The sequence below is a fragment of the Giraffa tippelskirchi genome, chromosome 7, assembly GCF_054371585.1.
Source record: "Giraffa tippelskirchi isolate mGirTip1 chromosome 7, T2T-mGirTip1v1.2.pri, whole genome shotgun sequence".
In the NCBI taxonomy this organism is placed as follows: domain Eukaryota; kingdom Metazoa; phylum Chordata; class Mammalia; order Artiodactyla; family Giraffidae; genus Giraffa; species Giraffa tippelskirchi.
In genome coordinates this window covers 142,749,643-142,762,842 of record NC_137281.1, presented here as the reverse complement: position 1 = coordinate 142,762,842, position 13,200 = coordinate 142,749,643, and the positions used below count along the sequence as shown (strand labels likewise).

The 13,200-nt window shown below is 36.6% G+C and overlaps 1 protein-coding gene across 8 annotated transcripts in view; it reads right to left on the bottom strand.

The window, feature by feature from the left end:
* Positions 1–13,200, bottom strand: part of PCNX1 (pecanex 1) — a 175,377-nt gene that overhangs the window by 65,445 nt on the left and 96,732 nt on the right. For 7 of the 8 annotated variants that reach the window (XM_081508889.1, XM_081508893.1, XM_081508886.1 and 4 more), the window contains 5 exons: positions 10,824–10,977; positions 6,862–6,894; positions 5,199–5,370; positions 4,589–4,699; positions 1,483–1,574 (listed from right to left, as the gene is read on the bottom strand). In XM_081508889.1, the coding sequence (XP_081365015.1) occupies positions 1,483–1,574; positions 4,589–4,699; positions 5,199–5,370; positions 6,862–6,894; positions 10,824–10,977 (562 nt within the window). Of the gene's footprint in view, positions 1–1,482; positions 1,575–4,588; positions 4,700–5,198; positions 5,371–6,861; positions 6,895–10,787; positions 10,978–13,200 lie in introns of all 8 variants that reach the window. The other variant, XM_081508892.1, reaches the window with a different exon arrangement.

The window sequence follows — 13,200 nt, the reverse complement described above, 5'->3', positions numbered from 1 at the left end:
TCATTACCACAAATAACTACCCACTATGTATCTCTGGATACCCCATTAATGCCAACAAATAAGTGTCTAAATGTAAACAATCCCCTTCCCCAGTAAACTCAAAAACTTCCAATCATATGTATTAATATCACTATGTAATCAGCTGTTCAAACCAGCACCCACTCCGAAGTCACCCCAGATCCTACTCTGGCTCTTCTCTCTTGAATCACTGAGTTCCCAAATACAGTCACCAAGTCCAGTTTTCATTAAGTCCCTTATCATTTTAAGATGGCAGCACAAGAGACTCCCTACTTCTGATCCTATCTGCTTATATTTCACACTGGGGACCAAGTAATCTTTCTAAAATGCAACACTGATCATTTCCTTGCCTTACCTCGAATTATTCTGATGGTCTTCTAACTCCACCCAATACGTTCAGGATAAAAGATATTTCAAAATCAAGTCGTTGCTTACCTTTCCAGCCTTATTGTAGGCCATCTTTCCTCATGTACCCAAATTTCCAGCAATTCCAAATTATTTGCTGTTTCCTGTACACAACACACTTTCTTTACAACTCCATGGTTCTTCAACCCTTGTTTCAACTAGCTAATTCCTATTGCCCTTCAAATTTTGGTAAAAAACCACCCCCTTGGAAAATCATCTTTAATCCCTTTAGGCTGAAGAGGATAACGTCTTAGTTCATATACCTGTAATACTGTTTTCACAGCCTTCAGCCGCTCTATTTACCCTCGGTTAAGAGCGTCAATTAACTTGTTAACCACAGTTAACATACCGGCAACTCAAAAGCAGAAAATGGTACTTAACACAGAACTAGGCACATAGTAAGCACAGTAAATGCTACTGAGTATGTGAATCAAGGAAGGATGCTATGAGCCACTTCTCATAACCCTTTCAACCCTATTATTCTCTGTTTATCTTATATTAACCATTAAAAAGAATACCAAGAATTGTTTATGAGAAACCTAAAATTTTTACTTATAATTTGGTGACAATTACTTAAAAATGGAGCTAATAGGGCTTATCAGATTCTTCTAAACCAATAATGACATTAAATTTCAGTGCATTAATTTTTACTAGACTGTATCTTAAATTGTAGTCCTTGAACTTGTTCTCTGAGTTTGAAAAAAAATCTCAATATGAAGAGTAGTTACACATATTGTTAAGTAAAAATATAAAATTAATTTCATATTGTGTTATCACCATGCCCCACCGCTATCTTAGGCCAGCTTAGTTTTTAGTAATCTGTTTTTAATATTAACCTATTATTACTGCATGGAAAATAATTTTTTTTAATAATAATTAACTATAAAGTTGTTTTCAAATTCAAACTAAATGAGAATGAGAATAATGCTCAAAATAAGAAGACCATGGAAGTTAATACTGAAGACATACCAGGAAAAAAGTAATTAGTAAATTTAAAACAATCTTCATATAGTAATAAAAGTAGCCTTAATGACAAAACAACCTACATGTAATGCTCACCTTTAAGGCCCCATAACATAATCCATACAGTAAGGCTACTGCCACGATGCTACAGACGAAACTATAAAGTGCCGCAAGCAGGCTTGTAGTGGCTAGACAGAAAAGAGAAAAAGAAATCAACATTCATAAACATATAAATGGATGGAAAAAACATACATAAAAAAGCCACTGAAAAGTATTTAAAATGGTATGATACTGACTATAATTAAATATCTACTTGCTTAATTTATAAAATTGAGTTTCTTTATCCTGTCCTTTTAAAAAATTTTGAAATGATAAGGGTTTACTACAGACAATTTCTGATACAAGGTAAAATATATTCACCTTGGAAGTAATCAAGTAACAAAAATCTTAATTTAATTTTATTACTATATTTATCTATAGTAGAAAAAATTATACCTATATTGTACTTCTCAAATGTACATTATTTATAAAAGTTTGGGAAAATAAAGTTCAAAGAGCCTCAAAAGGAACTAGAAATGTATTTTCACTAAAAGATGTTAGTCTGTCTATGTAAGCAGAACTTGCGCAACCCACAGAAGTAAATTTATATTCCTATAATCAGTTAATTAATTCTCACAAAAAGTAGAGATCTGACTAATTGCTAACAACAAAAAACAGATCCAATGGGATTACTAATAATAAGGAAGAAAGGATGGCTAAGATAACAGACTTCAACAGTAATTTTATATGGTGACCTTAAAAAACCTACCAGAAAAATTTTTCTTTAGGAGATATTAAAAAGCTTACACCTTGCACAAGTTTGTAAATTACGACAAAGCCCACTATTATAAATTATCTATACTAAACCTTCTCCATTGATTAATATAGTACCTATAATAGCCCCCTAAATACTGAAATTGTTTTCTATCCATTAAGCTGTGCTGCTGAACACCAACTGTTCTTAATTCATGCTCCTTCAAAATTTCAAAATGTTAAAAATGCTCTAGATACACAGCAACATAGAAAAAGCTTAGTTTCTATTTAAAATTTAAACCATAATATCAACATTTTATCAGTAGAGATAATTTCAATGCTATACTTGGGAGATATGGACAGAAAATGTGATAAATAAAGGTCAGTAATTTCTTTCCCTTTCATATTTTTTTCTCTAGCTGTACACTTATCTCTCAGTAAAATGTTGGATGGTTAAACTAAATAAGCGTATATTTTAAGCTCGGTTAACAACAGACCAAAGTGTTATTTTCAAGTTCTGCAGAACATTATTCCAGAGTAATTTTGGTATGGTCTTACTATTTTGAAAATAAAATGTACATATAACAGGGGAATACATTTCTAACTGTATTGATTCATATCCACATATTCTACACTAAGAGTAGAGATATTTCCAAAAATCTTATTTAGTAAAATGCTTTTACTAAAAGCATTCTGTTTTAGGTGTCCCACTTTTGCTTTATTGACTATGCCAAAGCCTTTGACTGTGTGGATCACAACAAACTCTGGAAAATTCTCAAAGAGATGGGAATATCAGACCATCTGACTTGCCTCCTGAGAAATCTGTATGCAGGTCAGGAAGCAACAGTTAGAACTGGATGTGGAACAACAGACTGGTTCCAAATAGGAAAAGGAGTACATCAAGGCTGTATATTGTCATCTTGCTTATTTAACCTATATGCAGAGTACATCATGAGAAACACTGGGCTGGAGGAAGCACAAGCTGGAATCCAGATTGCCGGGAGAAATATCAATAACCTCAGATATGCAGGTGACACCACCATTATGGCAGAAAGTGAAGAAGAACTAAAGAGCCTCTTGATGAAAGTGAAAGAGGAGAGTGAAAAAGCTGGCTTAAAACTCAACATTCAAAAAACGAAGATCATGGCATCTGGTCCCATCAGTTCAGTTCAGTTCAGTTCAGTCGCTCAGTCGTGTCCGACTCTTTGCGACCCCATGAATTGCAGCACGCCAGGCCTCTCTGTCCATCACCAACTCCCGGAGTCTACCCAAACCCATGTTCATCAAGTCGGTGATGCCATCCAACCATCTCATCCTCTGTCGTCCCCTTCTCCTTCCGCCCCCAATCCTACCCAGCATCAGGGTCCCATCACCTCATGGCAAATAGATGGGGAAACAATGGAAACTGTGACAGACTTTATTTTTTGGGACTCCAAAATCACTGCAGATGGTGACTGCAGCCATGAAATTAAAAGACCCTTGTTCCTCGCAAGAAAAGTTATGACCAACCTAGACAGCATATTAAAAAGCAGAAACATTACTTTGCCAACAAAGGTCCGTCTAGTCAAAGCTATGGTTTTTCCAGTAGTCATGTATGGATGTAAGAGTTGGACTATAAAGAAAGCTGAACACCAAAGAATTGATGCTTTTGAACTGTGGTGTTGGAGAAGACTCTTGAGAATCCCTTGACTGCAAGGAGATCCAACCAGAATATCCTGAAGGAAATCAGTCCTGAATATTCATTGGAAGGATTGATGCTGAAGCTGAAACTCCAATACTTTGGCCACCCGATGCGAAGAAATAACTTGTTGGAAAAGACCCTCATGCTAGGAAAGATTGAAGGCGGGAGGAGAAGGGGGCGACAGAGGATGAGATGGTTGGATGGCATCACCGACTCAATGGACATGAGTTTGAGTAAACTCCGGGAGTTGGTGATGGACAGGGAGGCCTGGTGTGCTGCAGTCCATGGGGTTGCAGAGTCAGACATGACTGAGCGACTGAACAGAACGGAACTGATTCTAAAGATAAAACAAAGCTCTGAAACTAAATATGTAGAATATCAAATGCATACACTAGTTCAAAGTGTAAATATAATGCCACATATCAGAGCTCAATCTATTTGATCTTTTATAATTATTTCGTAAGTCTATATAGGTTCCATGTAACTTAGTATTTTAACACTGGTTACAAATCAACTCCATTATTCCTGGATCTTTCACTAAAGTAGCAGACTGGACTATTTTTTTCCTATCTACAAACTAATTCCTGTTTAATCTTTAATTATTAAATAGTGCCTTTTCTAATTTCAATTCTAAAATAAAAACTGAAAAAACAACTTAATGGTCAGTTTATTATTTAATGATCTGTAAAAGTAATACTTTAAACTTAATTTTTATAAGGAAGTACTCACCATTACCACCAAAGATATGAATATCCAATTGTTCACAAAGGTACATTACAAATGTATTCACCTGAGGCAGGAGACCAATGAAAAATACTACTGGGAAACAGAGGGTAAACACTATAGAAGGAAAGAAAAGCAAGTTAAAAATAGTATATCACATCCATCCTTTTGTTCATCTAAGATCATAAAACAAATGATAAAAAGAAACATAAAATTAATATAAGATTACTAAGCAAGTTTCTTAAAATTGCTTAAAACTACTAAGCAAATTTCTTAAAGTTATCATTTTAAATTATTTCTCTACGTAACTGGCTGAGTATTAAATAATCTTTCCAACTATGAACAACAGTTTTTGAAACTGATTTTAGTGCTTCACATAATAGGAACCCAACATAAAGATCCAAGGGAAATCTCTCATTCCATAGGCTATATTTGTTCATTATTAGTTTTTTCATTCCTAATGCCCTATCGTTTTTTCATTCCTCACTGAGAGGATGGCAATAAATAGAAAAATAAGTCCACTAAAACTATTTTTACCTATATAATCAGTCTATTTATCAGTGAATGGTTTGTATGCAAATAATTTTAAGACCTACGATACCTTAAGATGACTCACCTATAACTAAATCCCTGGCTGATATAAGCACCAGAGGATTGGTGAAAGTTATTCCATATAATTTGAACTTGGTTGTTGTTAGGTTTCTGCTACCATAATCCAAGAGCCAAATAAGACCACAGCACAAACAGAAATAAACTGGTCTACTGTAGGCAATGATACGATTATGACCCTGAAAATGACATTAAAAAGAAGTCAGTTTAGTTAATTTGAAGAGTCACAACTAGCTACTAAGATCTTTGATGGCTTACATTCTGAAGATTCAAAATGTTTCCATATGAAGTCTGACTGAGGCAGAAGGGAATTGCAAATATGGAAAGGAGGAAGAACAGAATAAATCTTATGATATTAGACTGAAATTAAGTATCAGTATGAACTCATTATTTTTAATATGCAGATAGATGAAGAATAAATGTGTGAGTTTATGTGTATACATATATTTTTCTAGCTTTATCCACTGAGAGGACCTAGAAGCAATGACATTCTAGTAATAAAGATCACTAGCAAACAGACCTTAGTTTATAAATAACAATACTCACTAAAAGGAACCAAGGATCCACAGAGAAAAGGTTGGTTTCAGGCTAAGACAGGGCAAGTATATAAGATGAGCCTGGAACAAACTATTGTGCTCCAAACGGAGAAAACATTTTTAAAATGATAAAAGGACAAGGAAGGCAGCTGATTGGGTTCCCCATGGTCAAATCAGGGACAGTCTGAACATTAAAAGTAATGGTAGTAACATTATGGTCCACTTAATAAAATAAGAATCCGTGAAACCACACCAACACGAGAAAAGGGAAAGTTCTTACTTAAATAAGAAGTCAATTAATGAATACAAAAGGAAACACGGAGCTAAAAAAATCACTATTTGGTCACCAAGAAATGATAATTGATTCAGCCAAGAAATATCAACAGATATTAAAAACAAGTCGGTGGAGATGTATAGAGCAGCAGGACATATACACAGTTTCAAGTATCTCCTATATACTTACTGACTACAAGAGAAAAATGATAAGATTAGAGTATTGGTTCTCAAGGGGCGGGGCCGGGATTTCACCCTCCAGGGGACATTTGGTAAAGTCTGCAGACACTGTAGTTGTCACAACTAGGGTGAGTATGCTACTGGCATCTAGTGGGTGGAAGTCAGAGATAATGCTAAACATCCTACAATGCACAGAACAGAGCCTCCCCAGTCCCAACTTTAAACAAACAATTATCCAGCCCAAAATGTTAACACTGCAGAGTGTGAAAAACATTGCAGACACTACCCTTAGACAAAAGATCAGTTATCATCAGTAAAAGCATAAATCAGTATTATGTGCTTCCTTATATGATACACTAAGAACACACTGCTTTTGTAATATTTCTACCAAAAAAGCACAGCCTGTATCTTATAAGAAATATCAGACAAAGTCAAATTGAAGGTCGTGTACAAAATAACTAGCCTGTACCCATTAAAAACGTCAATACTGTATCAGACAAATACTGGGGAACTGCTCTAGATTAAAGGAGACTACAAAGAACAAACGCACAATCAGGGAGTTTCTGCTGCCAATGAGAAAATACTACCACAAATCTTAATTCAATCTGACATACGACAAAAAAAATGTTTCTTAAGCAATGTCAAGGAATTACAAGTTTTAGGTGTATCAGAGTGACTTACATGTCTAGGAGAAGAAGAATCTGGTTGAACACTCTAAAAAAGAAACAGAAAGATAGATTATACTACTGAAGACCTGGGAATTTTACATTAAATTCCAAAATACCTGAAATAATTTCAAGTGAATATTCCATAGCTAAGTCATGACCTGTAGGTCATTAATTCTGCTGAAGCATCAACAGAAGATAAAACATCAGCTCCACTTAAATCTTTCCTAACTCTTAACTTTATTATGTTTCTGAAATAGCACATAGCAGCTGATAGATCCATCTTACTGCTTGGCACATTACAACACCTAAGTACAATTAAGGCAGAATGTTTTCTTATGGCAACATCACTCCATTCAGGATATGCACAAACTATGAGTAGGCTTATAAAAAGGATTCCAGTTATGCCCCAAACTCAAGCTTACTAAACAAGTCAATGGCAGTTGTATTAAATATACATTTAATATGATGCATTTTCACATCAAACTCAAATAAGTTGTATCCATCTAAGAGACTTCATCAACTTGCCATAAAAATATTCAAAAGGTATTATGTAGTTACCTCCCAAGTGACGACTTTTCTCCCGAGCTGGAGTTCATTTTCAACAGCATACCAAAGAATTTCACTAGGATAGGCTATTGCCATCCTGTAATTCAACACTGGACTAAGATCACAGAGTTTGGCATACAGCCCTTGTCTGGTCTCTTTAAATTCAATTTGAATGTTTATCCTCCTAAAGCTCTGTTCCTGCCTTTCTTATTTCTGTTTATGATATTACTATTTCTTGTAGTCAAGTAGATTTTAAAAATCTGAAATACTTAAAAAATCTCGTTCATCTTTTGCCTTTTCCATATCTAACCATATTAAGCAGTGGACAAAATTAATAGGATAAAAAACACTGAATCCAGGGAATGAATTTAAATGGTTTAAGGCAATAAAGGGATGGTTTAATGGGAACAAAAACAAAAAGGACAAAGTCCAGAAATTTTAACATAGAATCACCAACTTTAATCAGAGAGACTTTAGCTTATGTTATTAGAGGCCAAGAAGGAAGGAGCAGAGGCTCTAAGATTTGGGTTGGTATACTACCACCAAATCCTGGAGGAGGAAATGGCAATCCACTCTAGTATTGTTGCCTGGAGAATACCACAGACAGAGGAGCCTGTGGGTGACAGTCCATGGGGTTGCAAAGAGTCAGACACAACTGAGCACACACACATACAGACTACGATCAAAAGCAAAAGAACTAGGAGAGGAAAATATCAGAAGATGACGATGTGCCCTTTTCAGAATATGCCCAGCTTCCTCTTAGATATATAGGACTAAAGCTTATGAGAAAGGTGAAGACTGTGAAATAAAAATCTGGACATGATTTATATAGAAGTATATAAGAGTGGCAAAGTAATAAAAGAGGATGACTTCACTGGCAAGGAACTGCAAATTGAAAAGATGGCCGAGTAAAACGCTAGAGAATTCTCATAAATTAAGAAGTGGTCAAAAGAACAAAGAGGCATCAACAAAGAAAAAAAAAAGCTACTTGAAAAGTAGGATAATCATGAGGACAGTATAAGGTCACAGATCAACAATGAGGAAAACATAAAAGGAGCAGCACTCACAGAGCACGAAGACTAAGATCACAGATTTGGCAACTAAAGATTATCAGCTCACAGAGACTGTCACTTCAGTACTGCAATGAGGGAAAAAGTATGGATATCAGCTCACAGAGACTGTCACTTCAGTACTGCAATGAGGGGAAAAGTGTGGATATCAGCTCACAAAGACTGTCACTTCAGTACTGCAATGAGGGAAGAAGTGTGGATGGGTCTTGGAGAAACAGAGCGGGTGACACAGGTGGCTTGCTCTCGCGGTCTATAAATGGAGAGAGAAGAAAGCAAGGACAGCTGAGGGTGTAAACAGAACTAAACAAATAGTTCTCAGGATGGGAGAGGGTTCTGCATGTTAGTATGTACTAGGCAAATAACCAGCACTAGCTAAGAAAGGGAAGAAAACAGTCCATGTTACCTGTGCACTGTGATGCTGCATGGAAGGTGAAAATTTTGGTATTTAATTCTCTCATTTATGGAAAGCTTAAAGTTGGTATTTCAGAGCCACTATTTGAACAAAAGCAAAGGGATGCCAATCATGTGCTCTTGGTATCCTCAAAGAATAAATATGCTAGTTTTGACATTATTCTTTCTACCAATGATGGATTTTAACAAATTTCACCTACATAATAGAAGACTTAAAATATGAGACTAGGAGGGTTAATGTTGATAAATTAAAAAGAAATGAATTTCAAGAACTCAAATTATTGGTAATTCCCTGGCAGTTCAGTGGTTAGGATTTGGTGATTTCACCGCTAGGGTCTGGGTTAAATCCCTAATCAGGGAACTAAGATTCCACAAACCATGTTCAGTTCAGTTCAGTCGCTCAGTCATGTCTGACTCTTTGTGACCCCATGAGGTGATGCCAATAAAAAACCAACTCTTTCTTTTAATAAGTACCCAAATATTTAATCCAAAAAAAAGTTTTCATTGGTAGGACTGATGTTGAAACTGAAACTCCAATACTTTGGCCACCTGATGCAAAGAGCTGACTCATTTGAAACTGCCATATGACTCAGCAATCCCACTGCTGGGCATACACACCGAAGAAACCAGAATTGAAAGAGACGCGTGTACCCCAATGTTCATCGCAGCACTGTTTACAATAGCCAGGACATGGAAGCAACCTAGATGTCCATCAGCAGACGAATGGATAAGGAAGCTGTGGTACATATACACAATGGAATATTACTCAGCCATTAAAAAAAAATACATTTGAATCGGTTCTACTAAGATGGATGAAACTGGAGCCCATTATACAGAGTGAAGTAAGCCAGAAAGAAAAACAACAATACAGTATACTAATGCATATATATGGAATTTGAAAGATGGTAACGATAACCCTATATGCGAGACAGAATAAGAGACACAGATGCATAGAACAATTTTATGGACTCTGAGGGAGAAGGTGAGGGTGGGACGTTTTGGGAGAATAGCATTGAAACATGTATATTATCATATGTGAAACAGAACACCATTCCTTGTTCGATGCGTGAGACAAGGGCTCAGGGCCGGGGCAATGGGATGACCCAGAGGGATGGGATGGGGAGGGAGGTGGGTGGGGGGGTCCAGGAAGGGGAACACATGTAAACCCATGGCTGATTCATGTCAATGTATGGCAAAAACTATTACAATATTGTAAAGTAATTAGCCCCCAACTAAAATAAAAAAAAAAAAAATACATCAAGAATGCCTATAAATCAACAACAAAAATATGAAAAACCTAATTTTCTAAATGAGCAAAGGAGTTTAACAGATATCTAATAAAGAAGATGTGAATGGTCAATAAGCACATGAAAAAGTGCTCCACACCATCAGTCTTTATTTGGAAATACAAATGAAAACTACAATGAGATATCACTTCGTATCCATGAGATGGAATAACATAAAATCCTGTGGGTGCTGGGAAGTACGTGGGACAACTGGAAATGAATCCAGTGCATGGAGACCTGTTCTGCAGCCTCTCACAGTGGAAAACATGCGTCCACATATGTCCCAGCAATTCCACTCCTAGATGCCAACCCAAAAGAAATGAAACATATGTCTGCACAGTCTTGTACGTGAAGTGGTCATATCCATAAAATTCAATCAGATAAAATATGTTATACCCCCCCCCAAAAAAAAAAACCAACTCTTTCTTTTAATAAGTACCCAAATATTTAATCCAAAAAAAAGTTTAGGAAGGTTAATTTACATATCTTTTTTTTTTTAAGTTTTTAAGTCCCTTTTGTTCCTTACCCAATCTAATGTAAACATCCAAGGAAAATAAATCTAAAAGTTATATTCTTAATATAATTCAATGAATGATACAAAACCTTCTGCCTTTTAACACAGCTACTATGCCAAAGTCTGAAGAAAAGAGAGATGCTGGTACCTTAAGCAGCGAGTACTGACAGCTGGCTATCACCAAGCAGAACTGGAAGACCCAGATATCTCTGAAGAAGCCTTGTATAAGAAGAATGGATCCCAAGAAAGCCACAAGAATAGCCAAGATGACAGCTAACACATTTTCCAGGATCTCACGATTTCTGTAGACAGAAAAAACTTATGAGTAAGTACATTATCAATATAAGAAATGAATCAGAGTGAAAAAGGGGAAGACATCCATATGAAGTTCATATTATATTTGTTATGAGGTTTTTTTTTTTCCTTTTGTACAAGGTTTGAACAAGGCTTTGGCTCATACTGAAAAAGTATGTCTGGTTGAGATAGAAAGCTAGCATACATTCTTTAAAAATTTTTAATTTATTTTTAATTGGAGGATAATTCCATTACAATATCATGTTGGTTTCTGTCATATATCAACATGAATCAGCCACAGGTCCTCAGCCATATGTCCTCTCCCTCTTAAACCTCCCTCCCACCTCCCACCCCATCTCATCCCTCAAGGTTGTCGCAGAGGACCAGATTTGAGCTCCCTGTGTCATACAGTGAATTTTCACTGGTTACCTAATTGTACATACGGTAATGTGTGTGTTTCAATGCTACTGGCTCAATCCGTCTCGTCCTCTCCTTCACTCAGAGTGTCCACAAGGCTGTTCTCTCTTTCTGTGTCTTCACTGCTGCTCTGCAGATAGGTTCATCAGTACCATCGCTCTAGGTTTCATATATATGCGCTCATTTACGACATTTGTCTTTCTTTTTCTGACTTACTTCATTCTGGATAATAAGCTCTAGGTTTATCCATCTCATTAGAACTGAGTCAAACGTGTTTCTTCTTATGGCTAATATTCCATTGTCTATATGTACCACAACTTCTTTATCCATTCATCTGTTGATGGGTATCTAATGCTGCTTTGAGTTCAGTTCAGTTGCTCAGTTGTGTCTGACTCTTTGTGGCCCCATGGACTGCAGCGCGCCAGGCCTCCCTGTCCATCACCAACTCCCGGAGTTTACTCAAACTCACGTCCATTGAGTCAGTGATGCGATCCAGCCATCTCATCCTCTGTCGCCCCCTTCTCCTCCCGCCTTCAATCTTTCCCAGCATCAGGGTCTCTTCCAATGAGTCAATTCTTCGTAACAGGTGGCCAAAGTATTGGAGTTTCAGCTTCAGCATCAATCCTTCCAATGAATATTCAGGACTGATCTCCTTTAGGATGGATTGGTTGGATCTCCTTGCAGTCCAAGGGACTTTCAGGAGTCTTCTCCAACACCACAGTTCAAAAGCATCAATTCTTCAGCGCTCAGCTTTCTTTATAGTCCAACTCTCACATCCATACACGACTACTGGAAAAACCACAGCTTTGACTAGACAGACCTTTGTTGGCAAAGTAATGTCTCTGCTTTTTATTATGCTCTCTAGGTTGGTCATAACTTTTGTTCCAAGGAGCAAGCATCTTTTAATTTCATGGCTGCAGTCACCATCTGCAGTGATTTTGGAGCCCCCAAAAATAAAACTCACAAACATCTCTGTACCATTTCATTTGATAGTTCTTTCAGATGCAAATAAGTTCAACAGTATTTTCAAAATCAATAAACGGAACACTGGCATCTATTCATTTGTTCTTATGTGGCAGATGTGGAATTCCAGATTTGCTGAGCCCAGTGATTCCTGTCAGCCTTGCTACACTACATTCTGCCACATCGTTGGGCTCTGAACATGTGTTCTCCTTTCAGCTTTCTTTTAGCTTTCAATTTTCCTGAATCCAATTTATCAATCTGTTTTTCCATTGATCCTGTTTTTTATGTTACATCTGAGCAATTTTGCCCAAGGTCACAAATCTTTTCTCCTTTGTTTTGCTTTCTTCTGAATTTTATATTTTAGACTTTACATTGAGGTTTATGATCCATTTTGAGTTAACTTTTGCAATATGATGCAAGATAAAGAAACAAGTTCTTTCTTCTTCGTTTTGTTTTTTTGCATAGAGAAAGCCAGTGATTCCAGCACCACTTGTTGAAAAGCCTATCCTTCACTGATTTGGGATATTATTTTGACACTCTCTAGACCTGAATAGTCTTCTTTATGGGAAGGTGTTTAACTACAATGCCCATTTATTTGATAGGTATTGTATTTCTTAAGTATTATATTTCTATCAGAGTGAAATTTGATCATTTCTATCATTCAAGAAATTTGCTATCTTATTTACATATAACTGCTCATAATATTCAGTTCAGTGAAGTCACTCAGTCGTGTCCGACTCTTTGCGACCCCATGAATCACAGCACACCAGGCATCCCTGTCCATCACCAACACCCGGAGTCCACCGAAACCCATGTCCATCGAGTCGGTGATGCCATCCAGCCATCTCATC